Source organism: Falco peregrinus, chromosome 12 (genome assembly GCF_023634155.1).
Source record: "Falco peregrinus isolate bFalPer1 chromosome 12, bFalPer1.pri, whole genome shotgun sequence".
Taxonomy (NCBI): Eukaryota; Metazoa; Chordata; class Aves; order Falconiformes; family Falconidae; genus Falco; species Falco peregrinus.
The window spans coordinates 18809123-18829208 of NC_073732.1; the positions used below are offsets into that span (position 1 = coordinate 18809123).

At 41.0% G+C, this 20086-nt stretch overlaps 2 protein-coding genes across 2 annotated transcripts in view; one reads left to right on the forward strand and one right to left on the reverse strand.

Annotated features, from left to right (window-relative positions):
* LOC101917686 (cytochrome P450 2J2-like) overlaps positions 1-20086 on the forward strand; it is a 119762-nt gene that overhangs the window by 17462 nt on the left and 82214 nt on the right. The gene's annotated exons all lie outside the window — the stretch shown is intronic.
* Positions 512-18800, reverse strand: LOC101921222 (cytochrome P450 2J6-like). Its single transcript, XM_005237763.3, has 9 exons — positions 17866-18800; positions 16393-16555; positions 15104-15253; positions 13866-14026; positions 11789-11965; positions 9924-10065; positions 8012-8199; positions 6727-6868; positions 512-5625 (listed from the first exon to the last, which is right to left on the reverse strand). The coding sequence occupies exons 1-9, from the start codon at positions 18034-18036 to the stop codon at positions 5447-5449; spliced, it is 1473 nt and encodes a 490-aa protein (XP_005237820.1). The 5' UTR covers positions 18037-18800; the 3' UTR covers positions 512-5446.

The window sequence follows — 20086 nt, forward strand, 5'->3', positions numbered from 1 at the left end:
GTAATTCAGCTCAACAAATGAAACCAATTTCTAACAGCGTGATTTCAGTCTATCTCAAAGGGCTAGGGGATAAGGATGAAATGAAATTTACCCATGTGTGTTGGGAAAAGGTTAAAGAGCTGACATTTCTTGGGTACAATTTTTATCTAAAAATCTAATCTAACAAGATGACTTGCTGATTCAGATCATAGTACCCATATCTCCCACCATTTGAATAACACACAAAAAGCTGTCTTAGCCATACTGTCTTGAGTGAAGTGGCAAAGCTGTTCTTCAGACCCCACGTTTGCCAGCTCTTGTCCTCCAATCACTATGTGATATGGCTTATCTGCTCTGTTTACATCCAGAAGTAAGCCAAATATTCCTTATGCAGTCCTACTCTCAAAAGGATGCCCTTGCTTTGTTCTTCAGTGTGGTACTGCATATGCAGCCCCAGATCTCTCTTTCTCTCCCTCTTCCACTGAATATTTGAGTTCAGGATGATTTTTGCAGGTATGTTAGCTGTGTTTTTCACACATTGATACTCAGCTGTCTCCAAATGTCCATAAATCTGTTCTTTCATGACAATTAAGTTTGTTGTTCCTTTCAATTTAATTCAGCTGCAAACATTATTATTAATATAGCATTTCACAATCGTAAATATAATGGAGATACTTAAGATAAAAAAGAAGTGGGCAGATAATGACATTTACAGCATAAGGGTTTTATAGGGAGGAATTTCCTCATCTTGGGTTACCCACAATTCCCAGTTCAAGGCTGCCCTGACAGCATGGACTCGAATGCAGAGCTCAAATCTGATGGTGCATGGCCCCTTAACAAGGCATTAAAGGAAGTGTATGTAACTCCAATTCAATTAACATATTATATCTCTTTTTTTTTTATAACCAGAAATTTCATTCTAATGCTGAAGAAAATCTGATTTACTGTTCACAATGCATTTTTCTCACCTGAAGACATCTGGCAAATGAATAAATTAAACTTTGAAAAGAGCCAGCAGCAAGACTTTTAATCAAAGGCAAATTAATAACGTTAAGTACATTTTGGCTCATACTCCAGGATTACAAGTTGCTTGGATGAGCATCATTTTCTAGTCTCCCAAGTTATGTCTCAGCAGGCACTTGGTCAGGGCACTGTCTGAAATGTTCAAATGGAAAACATAAGATTGAGACAATAAATGTTCAAACTGAAGATAAATATTGAGCTATTTTAATTCAGAGTAAATGGCATAAAACTTCAGCACAGCTGTAGTGTTTCTGATGAAAGTTCAGCTAGTCTCATGCTCCATTTCGACAGCACATGATAGCAGATGCCTTAGGAAAGTTTGTAAGAACAGGGCAAACCAGAAACACTGTACTGGTATTAAACAACCCAGAAGTAATTTCCCTGCAGACAATTTATCCAGTTGGTTTTTGAACAGAGATAAATGTTAGGAGAAGTCCTGTAAGGAGGCATAGCTCACCAACAAGGCACACGCAGTGCAATCCCCTGTGGTCCTTTTGAGCAATCTCCCTTTTTGTTGCATTTGCCACCTGCTAGTGCTCCCATTGGAGACACAGTGAACATTTTCTTGTCACCTCCTGTCTGTTCAGGGTTTTCTAGACCTCCTCAAAAGTACAAAAATAGTTGCCACAAATGTGCTATGCTGGTGCAATGGACAATATTTTTTTTCAAAATTTAATCCCATAAACATCAGGTTCTCCCACTACACACCATTGATTCACTGTTTCATACAGTGGAGCTTCAGCAGGGACAGTTTAGCCCAAGCCTTTGACACAAACCAGTTTCCCAAAGAGCTTGTTTGAACAGAAGGGGAAAAAATCAGCTCTTGCTTTTGACCTTTAGATGGCAAAATCTACCAAATTTTTTCACAAGGGTCTCTTTTGTATCTAGTTTCTGCTTTTTCCTTTTGACAGGATAAACAGTGTCCCTGGAGTCTGGCACATAGCCAGCCATATGGTTGTGGCACTAACATTGCTACTGAGAGCCCTACCATGAGAAAGAAAGAAAAGCATAAGAAAAAAAAATAGCAGAGGATCCTGGTATCAGACAACTTGGCAATATTTTCCTGAACTGTAACCTTAGCAGAGCTGAGCACCATATAATGTTAGGCAGCTCTCTCCTCTCATATCTATCACCATTAAATATTTTAGGCTGTCTGGATTCACACACTCCTGCTGTCCTGCAAATATGAAACAAAGCAGCCACATCTGCAGTTCTGTGACATGAACTCACTTTTCTCCGAAGGAATCACAATGCTTTAAAAAGTAATACACCCAGTTAGTTGTGTATCTTTCCCTGGAATAAACACTTGCAACCTGGTTTCAAACCCTTTGAAACCATGTTATTAAGGATGACAGTTCTACCACAGCTAAGAGACCTGAGGCTGTGGTTGACACTGTTTATAGAAAAAAAAAAAAAAAAAAGATGGTGTGGAGGATTACTCATTCCACGTAAAAGAAATGTTACATCACTCCAGTCATGAGCACCAGGGTGTACACCCTTTAATCTGGCGGCTCTTTGATGGCGTAATGCAGACATGTGCCTAGGGGCTGTAACCGGTTGGCATCTCAGTGATGACAAGATGATGGTCCAGAGAGAAAGGAGCACTTGGGGGGACAGGAGGGGAACAGGAAGGGCTGTAGGCAGGGGACTAGGGAAGTCAGCTGAGCCAACCAGAGGTGACTCTCTTGTCCTCTTTCAGCAGCACCTGGCCTGGGATCACTTCAGCTCTTTCCCCCTAACCTGCAAATTTCTCCAGTGCCAGAGGTCAGCCAGTGCAGGAGCTGCAGGTCTGTAATGCTGGACAAGTATTGGGAAAATCATCTCTGGGAGAGGAAACAGAGTCATTCTCCATCCTAGAAGTACTTCCAAGCTTCCCAAGGAAGCAGAGGAAGAGCAAAGTTAGTTTTATCAGATTTCCTGAGTTCCTCTTTTCCTTCCACCATCAGCTCTCTTCAAATCTTTATAGGAATACATGGGTGAGAATTGGTGCTGTAAGTTGCCAAACCTACAACACTAGCCCAGAAAACAGGGTCTGGCTGCTTGACCCATATGAACTAATCCATACAAGAAGCTACACACACCACATTGGCTCCACTGCTCAGGAGTAGCAAAACTGTTGTGCAAGATTGTCTGGAAGCTCAGTCTCCTGAAGGAAGAGCCAGGGATCTCATGCCCTTCAGCCAGGTTTTCAGTAGACTCTTCAAAATCAAGTGTGCTGCTTTGTACTGCTTGGCAGGTGTCTGGTGGACAGGGTCCCTGAGTGGGTGAAATGAGCAGTAGATTACCAGTTCTTTCCACATTGTGCCACTCGTGCGTCCTGCCTAGTCACAGCAATGCTATCTATCAACAGTACTGAGTACAGCTGCAGTCTCAACAGACATCATGTTCCAGCCCTTGAGCACAACCAGTTTTACACACATCATACAATTAAGCTTCTTCAGTGAGTGGCAAGGTGACAAGAGGAGTGGGCAAAGGCACCATCTCTAGCAGGATTAGTAGAGAAGAGCAGGTGTGGGAGGGTAGGGTGGAGGACAAGCACAGATAAAGCTGGAAAGGAGGCTGAGCAGAAGTGTGTAGGCCCTGGAACAGGATTTGATATGCTGTGTGGAGTAACAGGCTGGATTATTTATGACAGTTATTGCTTTTGTGAAACCCCTTACTGTCCTGATCTCTCCCTTCCAGCCCAGCAAACTTGCAGGTATCAGGTTGTGCTGGAGCAGGCCGCTGCTAGAGCTACAAGGCATGCCAAGATCTGGCCCAGCTCAGCATGATTTTCAGTAGTTCTCATTTCTTTTTAGTAACATTCCCACCCGTTTAAAATTCAGGAAGTTCAGATATACTGCAGTGATTTAATTACAAATAGTTTATATTCCAACATAGAAGCACTTTCTGGTCCTCATACAAATTCAACCCTAAGTTTACGGCTGTGTTTACAGACAGCTACACTCAACTTCAATATTTGAATCCTTTCCAAAAGTGATTTGCATTCATGAATACTACAGCACTTTGCTTTAACAAAGCTACAGCTGAACTTGGCTGTCACCTCCAGCTGTATGCTTAAATTGTCTCGATCTTAAGTTGAATCAGTGCCAGTGAGCAGCTATGTTAAGTAATGGATATTTCAGAATTCCTGCATCATGTCATCATTTATGTCTTTTCTTACACTAAGTTACCTCCAGTGCACTCTCCATAGTTAGTGTTCTTTTCATGATCTGGAGCCTCAAAAAGCAAATAAATGAGATCTTCCAAGCTCCTTCCTGAAAACTCATTGATCATTGTTTTCAACTCAGCACTGATTCCTCTACTAATACTTGTGCAAAAAAAGAGTAAAAAGAGACAGAGGCTTGATATGAGAAAGGATGTAAGTGATGGAAAGCCAAAAGGGAAGGTGAATCCTGAAATGGAATATATATATATATGGGTAAAGGTAGGTGGGAGCAGGAACTGAAACTGGGGAAGGAGGATTGGAAAGAGATTGAATGGAGAGCAGGAAGTATGGTATGGGTTGTAAAAAAAGAAAAGGGCCCAGAGAAAATGGGGAACATCTGAATGTTCAGATAGCCCTTAGAGATGCCTTCCAAAGTCTGTACATTACCCTGCTGCAAAGTTAGCAGTGAAATCCACTGGCAAAATGAATGTCTTATCCCACATTTATGCCTCATCCAAGAAGGACTGATAATGGGTGTGATCATAGAAACCTCATTTTAAAAAAACAACAAAACACAAAAATCAACTAACAAACAAAGCGCTTGGCAATATATTATAACAATGATCAGGCTGCCAAGTCACACAATCACATTGTTAGTAAATACCAAATTTAGGTTTCTTTCTTCAACTGTAGATTGACTGTATTCTACGAGGGAGACAACATCAAATTCAGATACTAATGTACCTGCATTCTAATGTGTTTCCTGGGGTTTGGGTGTTGGGTTTTTTTTATTATTTGCAGCCTGTCAAAAAAGTGGCTAAGTTGAGGACAGTAAAACCAAAATAGGGCTTTAAAAGTGCATTTTCCAGAGTCAAGTTACTGGAGGTCATCAAACCACTCACAGAAATGACACCTGCTTGGCTTTTACTGAAATCTTCTGTTGCATTTTACTGAGGTTTGGTCAGGAGTGAGCATCATGATGATTCTGCTTGGCTAGGACAAGGAGACACTGCATGTTGGCTTCACCTGGGAACCATAGCATCTTGCTTAGGGTGCTCTTCAAAATGAGAAAATTGTTAAGATACTTGCAAGAATATCTGGGAATTTCACAAGTACCAGACCACAGTACTGGTAGTCTGAATCTTTGTTTGCATCAGCTTTCTGAATAGCCCTATGTTATATATAGCAATATGCTAATATCAATATCCTGGCTAGTAGAAGAAAGTTTATACATTTGAGAGGAAATTCACTGAGGTAAAGGTGGCTGTCTCCTGCTGATCTGTGATGTGCTGTAGCCTAGCGTGGAATGGCACAAACACTGTATGGGTGGGGCTGCAGTGTACCCCCAAAAATGGGCTCTGTGTTGATCTTCGTCACTCCCTCAGGGAGCCGGAAGGTGAATGCCCGCAGCAGGTTGGCAAAGAAAATAAAGAGCTCGGTCCTCGCTAGATGCTCCCCCAAACACACACGGTGCCCTGCAGAAGGAAGAGGGGAAGTACAGTAGGAATATTGCAGTTTCATTATCACTTTGTTCATTCTTGTTATAAGCAGAAGGGTTTTTTTTTGTTCAAGGACAGGATTGTGAAAGCCACAGAACTAAAACTTTGTGAATTCTTTCTCAGGAAGATCCCATCCAATTTCATAGGTTAGGACACACCAAATGAAAATCTCAATGAAAATTCCTGAGGTACCACCATCATTTCTTTCGTGACCTTGCTTGACATGGCAGAAAATTGTTTTCCTTTTACAGGAGATGTTGAGCTTCAGGGTCATACAAAAAAATAATCTGCCAACTCTTTGCACATGGTATTTTAGCAAGTTAAAGTCTGTAGATCAAAATTACTTAGCATTTGCAATTGAACAAAGGCTTGGTCACTTTACAGGCAAAGCAAGAAGCCTACTGTTAATTTCCAAGGGTTCTACACTGGAACCAATAGCATGAGCAGAACAGGTGAATAATACATTCACATTTCCAGATTAGCAGACAAATAAAAGGAAAGGAAAATCCATTTGCATTAAGACATCACTCCTGGATGAACATCCAGGTGACTAGTCTGCTATATCAACAGAGAAACTAAACCAAAGCAGAACTGCAAAGTGTGATTGCTGACTACTCTGTTATCTTATTTCTTTCTTTTGCAACTGGATTTTCAGTTCTTAAGTTTCTCTTCTTGAGAACTTAATCCTTTGTGTACCAGGATGTATTCTGCTTTTCTTTCAGCTTGTTCCTTCAAGAGGGACGCAAATAACTCCAGTACACACAAAACACATTGCTTCTCAGGGAAAAAAAAGTACATATAAAGAACACTACAGACAAATCTTGTGGCTGATTGCAGCATGCAACAAGCCTAAGAGTTTCAGAAGTTTAAGTGGGATTCCCACTACAGTGTCCTAAGAACAGTTTGGAGTCTGACAGCACAGAAGCATCTCAGCTGGCAGAAACAAGCCAGTACTGTTCTTTAAAAGCAGCAAACAGCAGAGACAGAAGACGTTGTCTGAAGAAATATATCATAGTCTCACACTTCTGTATTCTTCATCTAATCTGTTGGATCAGTTCAACCTGCCAGTGCATTTACCTGCTGAGAATGGTAAGAAGGCTTCTCGAGGTATAAAGTTTCCTTCTTTATCCAGAAAATGGCCAGGGTTGAACTGTCGAGGTGTCTCCCATTGCTCAGGGTCATACAGAACAGATGCTATGTTTGGCATAATGATGGTCCCCTGCAAGGAAGAAACTGTTGATTTAGTTCCAACTACTAGTCTGTCACCCATCAGTTTCTGCCTGGTGGATAAAGCTGCTGCTAATTGCCATTTCTCTGTAATGAGCAGATGTGATGGGGTTAGAAGACCATTATCCTTAAAAAAACAGAGTTTGTGATCATCTTCTGAGTATTGACTGCATTAGTGATGTTGGTACAACTGCATTGTGACCACTTTTACTAGTAATCTTAATAATACTTCCAGTAGGATTCTTTTGTTGATATTCAGATCCCAGTGTTGGAAACCTTGCAGACTCAAGGGAGAAAGAAATGCATCCAGAAATCACTGCAGTACCTCATTGACAACAACCCCTGAGCCCTTTCAGCAGTAGTACTTCTGCCTTTTCCTTTACTGGTTGTTCCCAGCAGACTAGTTTGTGTGCCTTAGCTAGCTGGCTGTCAGAAGCAGATAGAACAGCATGAAACCTTCACCACAAAATGAATTAGGTGGGGCCAGTCCCCAACCCAGTAATGGTGCTGGCCTCTCCCATCTCTCTTGCAATAAAAGCTACCAATTCCTGTTTCTTGTTAGTGTTTTACAGTGAGAACTGGCACCCAGCGTAGCTTATGTCACTCTGAAAAATACCTTACTGGCTGTGAACATGTGTCTTAGGCAGTGTTTGGGAGCAACTCCCTCTCTGTCAGCTGTAGCTGACTGTCTCTCAGCTGTTAAAGATTCAGGCAGATCCCTTAGCTCATGGAGCTGTGGACCTGTGAGCCATACTCTCACAAGTCTTCCTCCACCCCATAAGTGCTGACAAAGCCAAGTTGGGCAGGGATGTCTTAACCAGTGCTTTCACAAGCCAGTTTCTCCTCTTAGTCCATCCCCAGCCAAGCAGAGATGGTCTCTGTGGTTGTGCCGTTGGTCAGCAGGGCAGGAGCTCGAGGCTTTCATGGCAGGGGTCTTATCAGCTGTCTGAGCACCAACATGCTGAATGAGAGACTTATTTCATTGCTGGAGCCACAAATTGTAACCCTTCCCCAAACACCATGTTGCTGGGTTGTATGGATAATAGTTTATAGATGGAAAACAAGTTACAAAACTGGAATAAAAACTAAATGCCTTCTGCTGAATAAAGAACAGAGGCTGAAAACGTGTCTGTACCTTTTTGACAGGGAATCCTAGCAATGTTGTGTCCCTCACGCACATTCTGGGCATGCCAACAAAGACAATGTTGCTGAAGCGTTGGATCTCATGGACCACAGCATTTGTATAGGGAAGTTTTCTCCGATCCTCATAGCAAATTAACTGGGAAGGACCTAAAACAGCATCCAGCTCCTTTTGCACTTTCTCTGTGGAGAAATAGTCACCATTTCAGATGAGAAAAATGCATAAAATATTTTAACTGCTCTCTTTTCTTAGAGCAACAGGAAAATGCGTTATTTCAACATGGTACATTAGGCCTATAACCTGTAATTTAATATGATTTAATGTCAAAGTTTAATATATGAAAATAAAAACGAGCAGGAAAAAAGCCCCAACAGTGTGGTCCAGAATCATAAGCAAGGACTATATTGTAGTTATTCCAGCTCTGACATTTATCTTACAGAATGCTTGGAGGGCACAGGGCGGGTCACTTAGCTCCAGGTTTTGAAGGTGTTTAGGGATTGCTTAGTTTATCTCAAAAATCTAAATCTCATTTGCAAAATGGATATAATGCCTTGGATATTAACTCCCAGTGCAAGGGAAGAGATGAGCAGAATTGGTCCAAGTATGGCAACATACTGTGTGAACAAACAACACCTGAATCATCCTAAAACCTTGGATGCAAATATGCACTCAATAATACATCCTTTTCAGTCTCCTGCTGAGGCTGTGGGAATAAAGGTATTTCTCCTGCTTTCAGTCCTCAAGCACAACAGATGGAAAGGCCACCAGCCCCAGGAGAACCCAAGTCCTCCTTAAATCCTGGCCATATCCTTTCTCTTCCTGACATAGATGCAGATGAGGAAACTCAGTCTGTTTCTACAGAGGCATTCATGGAATCGGTGTTACTTAGATAAGCGACCTCTTTTGCAGTATTAACTCAGACAGGGACAATTTGTGTGTACTGCCAGCAGTTTTTGCCTGAAAACACCTGAAAACATCTACATATAAGATGGCCAGAACCCTCCCCTGAAACTTCTTTTTCTATTTCTGCAGTCTTTCCATCCCTTGCAGATGTTCCACATTCATATTTTGTTTTCTCCTAAGGTTTATGTGCTGCTTGTTGTGAACAAATTGCAACAAACTACTGGTTATTTAAAGACTAGATGCTAACACCATCAGACAGTTATGTGGAGAATATGCTCTACTGAAACCCTGAGCAACCCATATTCCATGGATGCCCACTGCCTAGCCTTGTGCATGAAGCACTGAGCAAACACAGAAAGGAGTCATTGCATTCTTCAAGGAAGCATATGGATTTGCACCATGCAAATTATCTTGCAGCTCTCTACCTGTTTCCTGACAAGAAAGATACAGGAAGAGGCAGCCATCTCTACTAGAACCATGGGCCTTCCTTAGGGCAACCTGCAGCCCTTCATAAGCTGCCAAGATCTGTCCAGCTGGTTTGTCCAGTAAGGGATCCAGTAGGTTGTTAGCAGTATTGGTGTGCTCAGCAAGGAGTGTTGTGTCAGGAGGGGAAGAGATCATAGACTGACTGTGCAGCAAACACAGCAAAGCTGCCTTAACACTCCCATATCGGAATGATGTCTGGTGCAGACAGGAGTCATATTAGAGCTCTGATTACTGTTCCTGCTGCCATCAGTGAGCCTGCACAGTCTCCACACAGAGCACCTCACTGACTTGTCACTGCAAAGAGCTAACTTTTGTCTCACTGCAAGTGCTTTCAGCCACCTGGTTTTGTCAGGTCATGGGATGGGCCTCTGATTTTTTTCCTCTGCTGCCATTCTTTTTGTTTTCCGAGGGTGAGCGCCAGACTCAACCAGTGGCTTTTGTGCCTGCAACTCATTATATTCAGCCATCATTAACATTTGTAGTACCCATAGCATTTCACAGCAAGAATCTCTCTCACCTTGGATGTCTGGATGCACTACCATATAGAGCAGTCCCCAGTACAATGTAGTGCTTGAGGTCTCCGATCCACCGAGGAAAAGATCATTTATAACATATACCAAATTGTCTTCATCATACTTGGGCTTGGCCCCATCTTTAGACTGTAGATGATGATAGAAAGTTGAAATTAAAGCATAAAAGTTAAGCTATCCTGTATGCCTCTTGCGTGAGAGTCCTTATTTCCACAGCTTGCATGTGCAAAAAGAGTTCAAAATCACAGTTTTTGATGAGTACTAAGAGATTAATAGTTTCCCAAATGGATGTGGCAAGTCTACATTGCTCTTTTTCATAAGGTGGAATTTTCTTTCATTAAAAAGCAGGCAATTTTATGCCTGTTGACTTAACCATGAAAATTTTAAAGCACACTACGAGTTTTGAAGTTAGTCTAGAGTGTACTTCTAAAGAGAAGTGTCTAAAGAAGCCCCACAATGTGTCACTCATTTGGCCTTGGTCTTGCCAGTAAGCTATCAAATGGTGCTAGCAAACACCAAAGGAAAAGCTATCTGAATAAAAGAATCTCAACAGAACATCTTGAGACTAATATCTTAAAATCATAACATCATTTAGGCTGGAAAAGACCTTTGAGATCATCAAGTTCAACTGTTAATACAGGACTACCAAGTCCATCACTAAACCATGCCTCTAAGTGCACATCTACACATTTTTTGAACACTTCCAAGGATGGCGATTCCACCACCTCCCTGGGCAGCCTATTCCAATGCTTGACAACTCTTTTGGTGAAGAAATTTTTCCTAATATCCAATGTAAACCTCTCCTGGTGCAACTTGAGGCCATTTCCTCTTGTCCTATCGCTTGCTACTTGGGAGAAAAGACCAACAACCACCTCACTACAACTTCCTTTCAGGTAGTTGTAGAGAACGATAAGGTCTCCCCTGAGCCTCCTTTTCCCCAGGCTAAACCACCCCAGTTCCTCAGCTGCTCCTCATACACTTGTGCTCTAGACCTTCACCAGCTCCGTTGCCCTTTGAACACGCTCCAGCACCTCAGTGTCCTTGTTGTGAGTGTCCAAAACTGAACACAGGGTTCATGGTGCAGCCCCACCAGTGCCCGGTACAGGGGGACGGTCACTGCCCTGGTCCTGCTGGCCACACTGTTTCTGATACAAGCCGGGACGCTGTTGGCCTCCTTGGCCACCTGGGCACACTGCTGGCTCACGTTCAGCCGGCTGTTGACCAGCACCCCCAGGTCCTTTCCCACCAGGCAGCTTCCCAGCCACTCTGCCCCCAGCCCGCAGCGCTGCATGGGGTTGGTGTGACCCAAGTGCAGGACCTGACACTTCTCCTTGCTGAACTTCATACAATTAAGTTAATTCTTCTCTCAGTTCAGGATAGACGTGAACTGGTAGGAGAGAGGTACCCAAGTATTTTCTTCTAATAAGGGAGTAAAATATAAAAACAATTAGAGTAAATACATCATGCAAAAACATTTTAAACAGATTGCAATAACTTGCACCCCTGACACGAAAGAAAGCTGCATCTTTGCCTCTAAAGTGCTTATTTCAGTAAATCTTGTCATATTCATTCAGATACAATGTACAAGAGGATGTAGCAGTTCTTTCCAGAGCCCATGAGCCAACACTGAGAACATGGCAGCCTCGCTGGCTGAAAGCTTATCACCAGAGGTAGAAGCTACATAAACTTCATCTACCCTGGGCAAGAGATGCTTCTTTTAACTCCTGGAAGTATTCCAAAAGAAGCCTATGGAATGTAAGAAACTATGATAGAAGGGATCACACTGGCTGATTTAATGCTCTGTTTGGCCTTATACTCCATAAATGTGTGATCAGGCAGAACAAACACTCACTTTCTCCATCTCAGCCAGGTAAAAGTCAATGAAATCCTGTGGTTCATCCGGTATCCCTCTCTCCACATGTCTTCTGATCTCCTTCCTTGCAAAAGAACTCAGGACATCATAGCAAGATAATGCTTTCTTATGAGGACCAGGGAGACGACACACCAGCCAGGGGAAGATTTCATACAGCTGTGGGAGTGACACACAAGAGGTCATGTGAATTATCTGTCAGTAGCAAAGCTGCTTTTAGAAACGTCAAAAGGCTGAGTTGTCCTGTCCGGAAATATTGATAGTGGAATAAACAAATTTGCATTGCTTTGAGCAGATTTTTGCTATCATGTGGGAAAACTTTACTAGTAATTATAACACACTTTTGGGGGTCAAGAGGACTGACAGTCCTCTGCTCATGCCAGTAAGTTTGTATACTGCAGATCGCTAGAAGACTTTACTCCTAGCTCCCATACATGTAAGGACATCCTTTCTGGATACTGTGGGGCTACTAAGATTAACAAGTCTGCAGCCTCAAGTAACTGGTGGAATTTGCAGAGCTCTCGGAAGTGTAGACTGGGTACCACTAAAAGCTAATTTAATTTTCCCCATCAGAGTCCTCATGACTGCTACAGGACAAATATAATTACGTCTTCAGTCTGCTGAGTGTATTTATATACACATTTTGTTCAGCGCAAAATATTGTCACCTCACTTGGGTAGTTCTCTCTTTGAAGCATCTGCCATTCTACCCTGCCAAGCAAACAGCATTTCTATCTCCTCTCTTTGTTCTTTCAGACCTAACAAACAAAGCCTCTCTAATTTTAAGTGACAGTTTGGAAGTCATCCCATTAACGCTTCTTTACATTTGTTTCACTCCGGACTCAAAGCATAAGGTGTTCAACACCCTAGAAGAGGTCCCACAGATTATTATGCACCAAAACCTACTTTAACACTTCTCTGGCTCTAAAGCGAAAATAGTGCTCAAAACAGAGACTCTGAGATTGCATTTGCCTTTTTTGTCCTGTTATCTGCTAGTTTATACCAGTCCCTTTCTTCTTAAGCTTTGCACTGAAATGTTCTAAGCTCATAGCAGATATTAATCTCATTAATTCATAATATGTTACATAATTTAATTTTGTACTATTACAACTTGTTCCATTCTTATAACTCCAATCCACAGTGCTTACAAGCTCTTGCAGCAGGGTATCCTGAATGTCCTCTGTACTGTTAAGGTCTCCTGTCTTTGATCATCCACAGATTTCCTCTATTTTCTAGGTTTTGCTATGGGAAAGTTGTATAGTATTATTCTCATATGATAGATTTGTTGAAAAGGTTTACAATTACATCAGCATTTTAGTTTGCCTTTTCCTATAAAACTCAAATGTCAATGGAATTTGCCATCCACAGTCCCCATTACACCCAGCTTGTTCCTCTTTAAGGGTCTAAACACAAAGTCTAATTCATGGGGGAAACTTCAAGTGCACTTCAAGATACTTCAAGTGCAAAGTTGGCCTTTATGGTATGTTGTGGGAGGTACCTACCAAAAAGTCTGACAGAACTTGAATTGTGAGACTGTCAGAGAATGTATGTGTTGTTTTTGTAATATGTGAATTGCAAGCTATAATGAATTAATGGAAAGATTCATAATGAATATATTACTATTTGTGAGGGAGGAAACAAAAAGAAAATTGTCAGCATACAATTTACAGAGTAGTAAAAATCAGAACAGTGAATTCAATGATAGTCATTTTTGGAGGAGAGAAGTAAATAGCGGTGGGAGAAGTAGCACTGCAGAGTTCAAATTTATTACAAACTCCAGTCTCAAGTTAAGTTTAAAAGTTTCTGTTGATGGTCTCAGAAATGCTCAAAGACTTAAAACCAGGAGTCAACAGAGAGATGTCCCCTAAACTTGCAGAGAAAATGAAGTTCTTAAAAACAGCCTCAAAACCAAGGGGGCTGTAGTAAGTTCCCCAAGGACACTTCTTAGCTCCCAGCTTACATTTGGCAGTTGCTCTGTTTTTAGTGAAGGACCATTTTTATGACTGCATTTTCTTTCCTACCTATGTCAGAAAAAAAATAGTATATTATTATTTACTCACCTGATGAACAAAGCTGCCTGCAAATCTGAATAAAGTCTCTGTGGCACTGATCAGTTCATGGAAGGTTTTGTCCTCATCAGAGAAGTGATATCCAAAAACCAGAGCACAAATTACATTTGAAATAGAATGGAAAAGAGGGAAAGAAGGATCCACAGGTCTTCCTGCAAACACAGTAACTGGTGTTCACTCTCAATGTTTTCTTCAGGTGTTCCTTATACAGATAGGACAAGATGTTATTAGAGATTACATAAAATGTTCTTTTTATCCAGCTGAGGCATGAATGGGGATGGGAATGTGGCATTAATATACACTTACGAAAATTAAACATAGTTTTAGAGCAAAAGACAGTGTTAAGCTGTTTCCTTATAGCTCTAAAACAATCTCATAGCCCTTCCTGTGAAATAAGGTTGTACAACTTAGATCCATTAGAGAATATCATATAAAATCTGCTGTCCTCAGTTGTGGAAAGGAAACAAGTCTCAGTGGAAGAAAACAAGTCAGAATATGAGAAGGAAGAGGTGTCACTGGAAATGAACTAAGAGAAGACAGTGACAGACATGTTACAAAATGTAAAAACTACTTAGGAGGAAAGATTGAAGGAATTTGGGAAAGTTTAAGGAGCAAAGTAGGTGGATAGGAACTGCAAAGTATACATAATATAACTATTACAGTCTCAGCTGTGAACAGCAGATCACCATATCTCTGATTATTTTTTAGAAGTTATGAGACAGATATCCATAAAAAGTTATTTGGATAGAAATGATCCTGGCTTGGACTCCAGGATGAATCTGATAAGCCACTGAAGTTCCCTCCCACCTCCTGCTTTGATTCTCTTGCCAATAGTTACTTAGACAGACACTAAAATATCCGGTTTATGTCTTGGCACCTTATGTTATTAAAATTTAGGGAAATGACTAAACTCTGCTATACTCTCTAGTTACCTATCATAGGCAGTCTGAGAATGGCTTGGCTGTGCAGTTCAGTGACATTGTATTATTGTACAATCATATCATAGACAGATGATAAGCCCATGGAGGTGGAACTTCATTAGGTTTATGAACAGCTTTTTAAGAAAAAAAATCCCACATGATACTATGCTCTGTCTACACTTTGGGCTTTGGTAAATTTAGATACACCACTCTGGACCCACCCTGACCCTAGAAGGGGGTAGGTGAGTTTGCATACTCAAGATACAGATCCAGGACTGAAAAGCATCTGATTTCTAAGTAGATAGATACCTTTTAGGTTCACAAAAACGTCCACCAGGTGAGATGCCTCCTCTTGCACTCGATACTCCAGGCCTTTTTTCCCCATTCCCAGACAGCGTAAAGTCATTATACCAAAGCGTCTCTGCTGCTTCCAGGAGCGACCACTTGCCAGTATAATACCTGAGGGTATTCTCTGGCATATTAATATTTGCCATAGACATTAACAATTCATTTAAATTTATATTATGTACATGGAGTAAATCAGGGAATACACTGTGATACAAGTATCTTTTTAGGTGAAGTTATCAGTAACCAGAAATCATAGCCAAACATACCCAAACTATAACTAGACCATGTGTTCCTAATATTGATTGTAGCTAATCTTTGAAAAGAGCAATCTAAGGATTTGCTGACTGTTCCATTTCTTGATATCTTAAAAAAACCCCAAAACCTTAAGATGCCTTTTTAGAAGATCTGCTTTAGCCATACTCAAGTGATTGTGCTCAAGACAGGAATAACTAGTTGACTTTCCACAGAGTGGTGTCCAGGGTTGGGGGATGTTTATGGAGATGTAGATCAAACAATGTGATGCATGTAGGCTGAGGTGATGAAGGTGAAGGATAAGTGACATTTAGGCCCTGTTTCTCCTCTGGAAGGGAGACCACTCCACTGATTCTTAAATTGCAGTAGTGGTTACCTGAAGAGCCCTGAGCTACTGCTGTGATGATGCTTTACCTAGCTTTAAACAACCTCTGTTGGCTTTGGTATAGCAAATGCAGGGGAGGAAAAAAGAAAGACTGCAAACTGCTGAAATACCCTAAGGAGAAGTTTCATGTGTCAGAGGCATTCTCACAATCAAAGGGTATTCACCAAATGTTTAAGCGTGACTGCAAACACAGCAATAAGACTTCTGAAGGAGGGTGTTACAGGTCTCTTGCTCATGATGGAAGGTGTTTGGCAACTATAATATATACAGTTATCAAACATATAAACAAGCTTTGCATTCATGTGATATACAGCAAAATCATGTGCAACAAATTGGATTATTCTTTGTGGAGGGCAAGACTGCCAAGTTCTGAGCTGGGTTCACATACACTTTGAACACAGCAAAAAGGTCACCTAGAAACAATCTCATTTGGAGTGTTTCCCAGACTTGCAAAAGCTCCGTACAAAAGGCATCACGGCAAATAATATTATTCTCAGGAGCTAATGGAGGATTTGGACAGTATCTAATGGAAGAGCATTCTGAACAGGAGGGTAGAGGGTCTAAAAGGCAGAGTAGTTTGCCAAGTCAACATTCCTGTGCATAACAATCCTACCTTTTCCTTTGGCCATTGCTCTGAAAAAAGGTGATACCATCCGCCCAGAAACATCTTCAGGGTGTGTAGTCATGCCATCCTTCACTGCTTGATATCCATTCAGTATGATCACTGGGGCCCACCCAAACCACAAAGTATATATGTTGCCATGAGTTTTTGCCAGCTGTAAGTGGAATAGATGCCAGAAAAGAACAGATGAAACTCCATACATCTCAGACAGACACTGTACCTGCTATTCACCAGCCCAATGGACAGTTTTGCGCTGAGAACATCATCCCCATGAATATAATTATAGCTAGAAGCAGAATGAGACTGCTGTTTTTCTGAGAACAAGGTTTTCAGCAATCAATTTTATTTACCTGGGGAGGGAAGTTATTTTATTTTCAAAGCACAGGCTGCAGCAGCACTGCAGCAAAAGAAAGAAAAGTTCATATTTTACATAGCATCACATCCAACCCCACCTCATTAATTGAATGGCCACACTAGCACCTCTCTGCGCATCTATGCTTCCAGCTAGCCCTTCCTTTGCAAAAAGAAACCAGCTGATTAAACCTGCTCCATCTGCCCTGCCAGGAGAGGAGATGGAGCCAGAAACTACTCAACAGCCACCAAGTGCCTGTGGGCTGCAGCTGAGTCCAAGGTTTCCACACAGTACTGATGAGAGCACTGACCATTGGAGACAGCAGAAGTATCCAAGCAGGGACAGGTATATGACAGAGAAAATGCAATCATTTGTGGAAAAAGCTTTGTCTGAGAATGGGACTATGATACAAAGAGGTGGTAGACAATGTCTAAGGTGCCACCAGAATTACATCCAATTAATGATATTAGTCACTCCTCCTCATAATTATTTAGATACTGGCTTTCCTCTCCCTGTTACAGCATTGCTGCATGTCTGAGGCTGCACTGCACTCAATGATCTGTGCATACTGTCTCAAGCATAGATCTGAATTAGGGGTCATCTGCAAACTGTTAGAAGAATTACTGCCAGTGTGCAGGGAGGGACTGAAATGGCCTGGGGAGGAGCAGATGTCTCTAAAAACAGGTGGCAAATAGCTTTGAGGAGGTGCTGGAAGATGGGGATTGTATGTGCTTTCCATATTATAAGCATACATATACATGCACCCACTTTGTGATTGAATTAGACAATGTCAGTGTGTCAGAATTCTTAAAAGTAACACATATGGACTTATCAGCAATGGAGAAGCATCTTTCTAATTATTTGTATACTCCAACTTTAATAACAAGCCAGAAACCCTGTCCCCAAGTTTATTTGATTCTTAAGGACATTAGGTTTCTTGTGAAGATGACATATTCCACATAAGAAGGTGACCTGAATCAAGTTGATCTTTGTATGTCCATACCTTGTCTGTAACTTTCTAAGACTTAAAAACATCACTTTGCTATTAACATAACAGTTTTGTTTAAGCTGTGGCTAAAATTAATCAATTAAGAGCATCTTAAAAGAAATACCTCCATCAGAAGATCCCGATGAAACTGGAACTTCAGGTGCACCAAGTTTCCAAGTAATGGGAGAGGAGCTGGTCCAGGAGGGAATTGCTTGCGTGCCTTTTGCAGTTTGAAAAACTCAACAATTAACAAAAAAATTATCAGGACTACAAAACCTTGAGTTATTGTCAGCATTTCAGAGATGATTTATCAGCTTGTCTCTATCAAAAAGAAGGTAGTGGAACTTGGAAAAGGTGACCTTCCTTCTTGTTCCACCAGTTCTTTCTGAAGACTGTAAAGTCTGTGCTCCTTTCCCTCCCTCTGTCCCTCCCTCCTAAGCCCTGCCTGCCCTTTTCCTGCACCCCATACATTTCCCATGCCAAGATACATCGAGCTGATCCCTGACCAAAAGCACACCTCACTGGTTACAGCAAGCCGCAGTATGAAAATGTGGAATCACTTGTACTTGAGGTATTTGTCTCAAAGATTGTGTTAGGGCACTGCTGGTGTGTATCGGGAGATCTGGATTGGAATGACACCAGGTGACCTTGTTGACCATGGATATGAGATGAGTGAAACTCAAACTCAGTTTCATCTGCCTTGGGAACTTTGAAAACATATGTAGTTCATCTCAGAATGACCGAATTCAGGTTATGAATGTTACGTGTCAGTTTTAATAAGTTCAATTTTCCAGGTGCTTTAGTTAAAAATTATTTAACGTATCTTTAAATGTGGTTGTAAATTCAGATTTGCCTGCTAGTACGCACAGTTCACACAGGCAAAAACAACAGTAGTTGCAGACTAAGCATGCAATTAGAAGACAAAATTGTTACATGTAGCTTCTGAAAAGTGGCCTTGAGTGTTCAGTCAACTTTTTTTTTTCCAGTATATGTGAAAAATAACAGTTTCATCAAGTGAGGATTAATAAGGCACGGAGATAATGCTTAAAAGCTCACACTACCATTAAATAATTAGAAAATCAGAATATTAAAATTTGTTATATCAAAAAATAAATTAAATATAAAATTCCAATTGTAATTATTTTATATTATTTTAGTATGTAACCTAATTGAAGGTTTCATTTGCCTTGGTTTATTTTCTACTCTTTTTTTAATCCATTTCAGAATCCAGGCTATTATTACCAGTTATCAGTAAGTTTACAGGACACATTGAAAATCTGTCCTCTGATAATGAAGGCATTAACACCTACTTTGAAACACAGAGCTGTATGTTTGTTACCAGAGGATCCTATCTTGCATTGCAAAGAGAAAGTGTCTTCACTAAAAATGAGCTGCAAGTCTGAACAAGAAGTTGCCCTGCTTTCCAACACGTACATAAATGAGATATTTTGCAAACCTGGCAACATTAAGAAAGTAATGTGACTCAGTGATATCAATCCACCTCCTTCATTTGGCCACACTTTGCAGGTATTGTAGGTACCTACATGCCTGTATTATACAGCGAAATCAGCATGGAAAAGTAGGGGTTTATGACTCTATCTGTGCAAAACTAGAAAGACATTATGGGCAGGACATGTGGGAAGCAGGCTGAGGTAGGGTCAGTGGCTTTGCTAAAATCGGTGCAAGTCAGGTACAACTGCCCAGTATGAGGCTGACATCACCAAAATGTAAAGTCAGAAAAAATTGTTTCTTCAAATCAGAAGTTAAAAATTTTGAAAAAATGCAAGAAAATTAGTTTTGTGCAAACAGCTGAAGTCAGAAGAAATGCCAAATGACACAAAGTTCATGAATAGACTAAACACAATCATATTCATCTCTTATCTGGTCAATATTCCATTGCTTATTTTTAGACATTTCGTACTTGGTGTAGTATTTTGACATGAGTAAATGAATTCACCTCTTTCAGAATGCAGGTCAGAGTTAACTGGAATCAAATCACCAGTGTCAGAAGCAAGATGAAGTCAAATGAGCCAAGCAGCAGTTTATCCTACTGGGTGTTGCCATCATCTTTCCTTTTTCAGTGTTTTCAGAATTTTTCAAATGTCTGAAGTCCAGATGCATGAATAGTTACTTACACCAGTGCCTGATGTCACTGGATTAGCTGTACTGGAAACAAAACCAAGCTGAGGGATCCTGTGTGGCATGGATCTGTTCCTGTCTGATGCCTTCTGGACACACTATCAGCAATATTTGCTGGGTTTATATTTTTGGCAGAAAACTCAGCTTTCCTAAAATGTAGTAAAGCAAGTAAAGAGCAGTACAAAGAAGTGGACTGGGAGGGCAAG

What these genes read in the sequence shown, in the direction of transcription:
- LOC101921222 (XM_005237763.3), bottom strand. Translation starts at nt 18,036, where the DNA reads ATGCTGACAATAACTCAAGGTTTTGTAGTCCTGATAATTTTTTTGTTA. An exon ending in CAGGCAGCTTTGTTCATCAG is followed by an intron (nt 11,966 to 13,865) that starts GTGAGTAAATAA and finishes TCACTCCCACAG; the next exon opens with CTGTATGAAATCTTCCCCTG. An exon ending in CTTCTTACCATTCTCAGCAG is followed by an intron (nt 5,626 to 6,726) that starts GTAAATGCACTG and finishes TTCCTTCTGCAG; the next exon opens with GGCACCGTGTGTGTTTGGGG.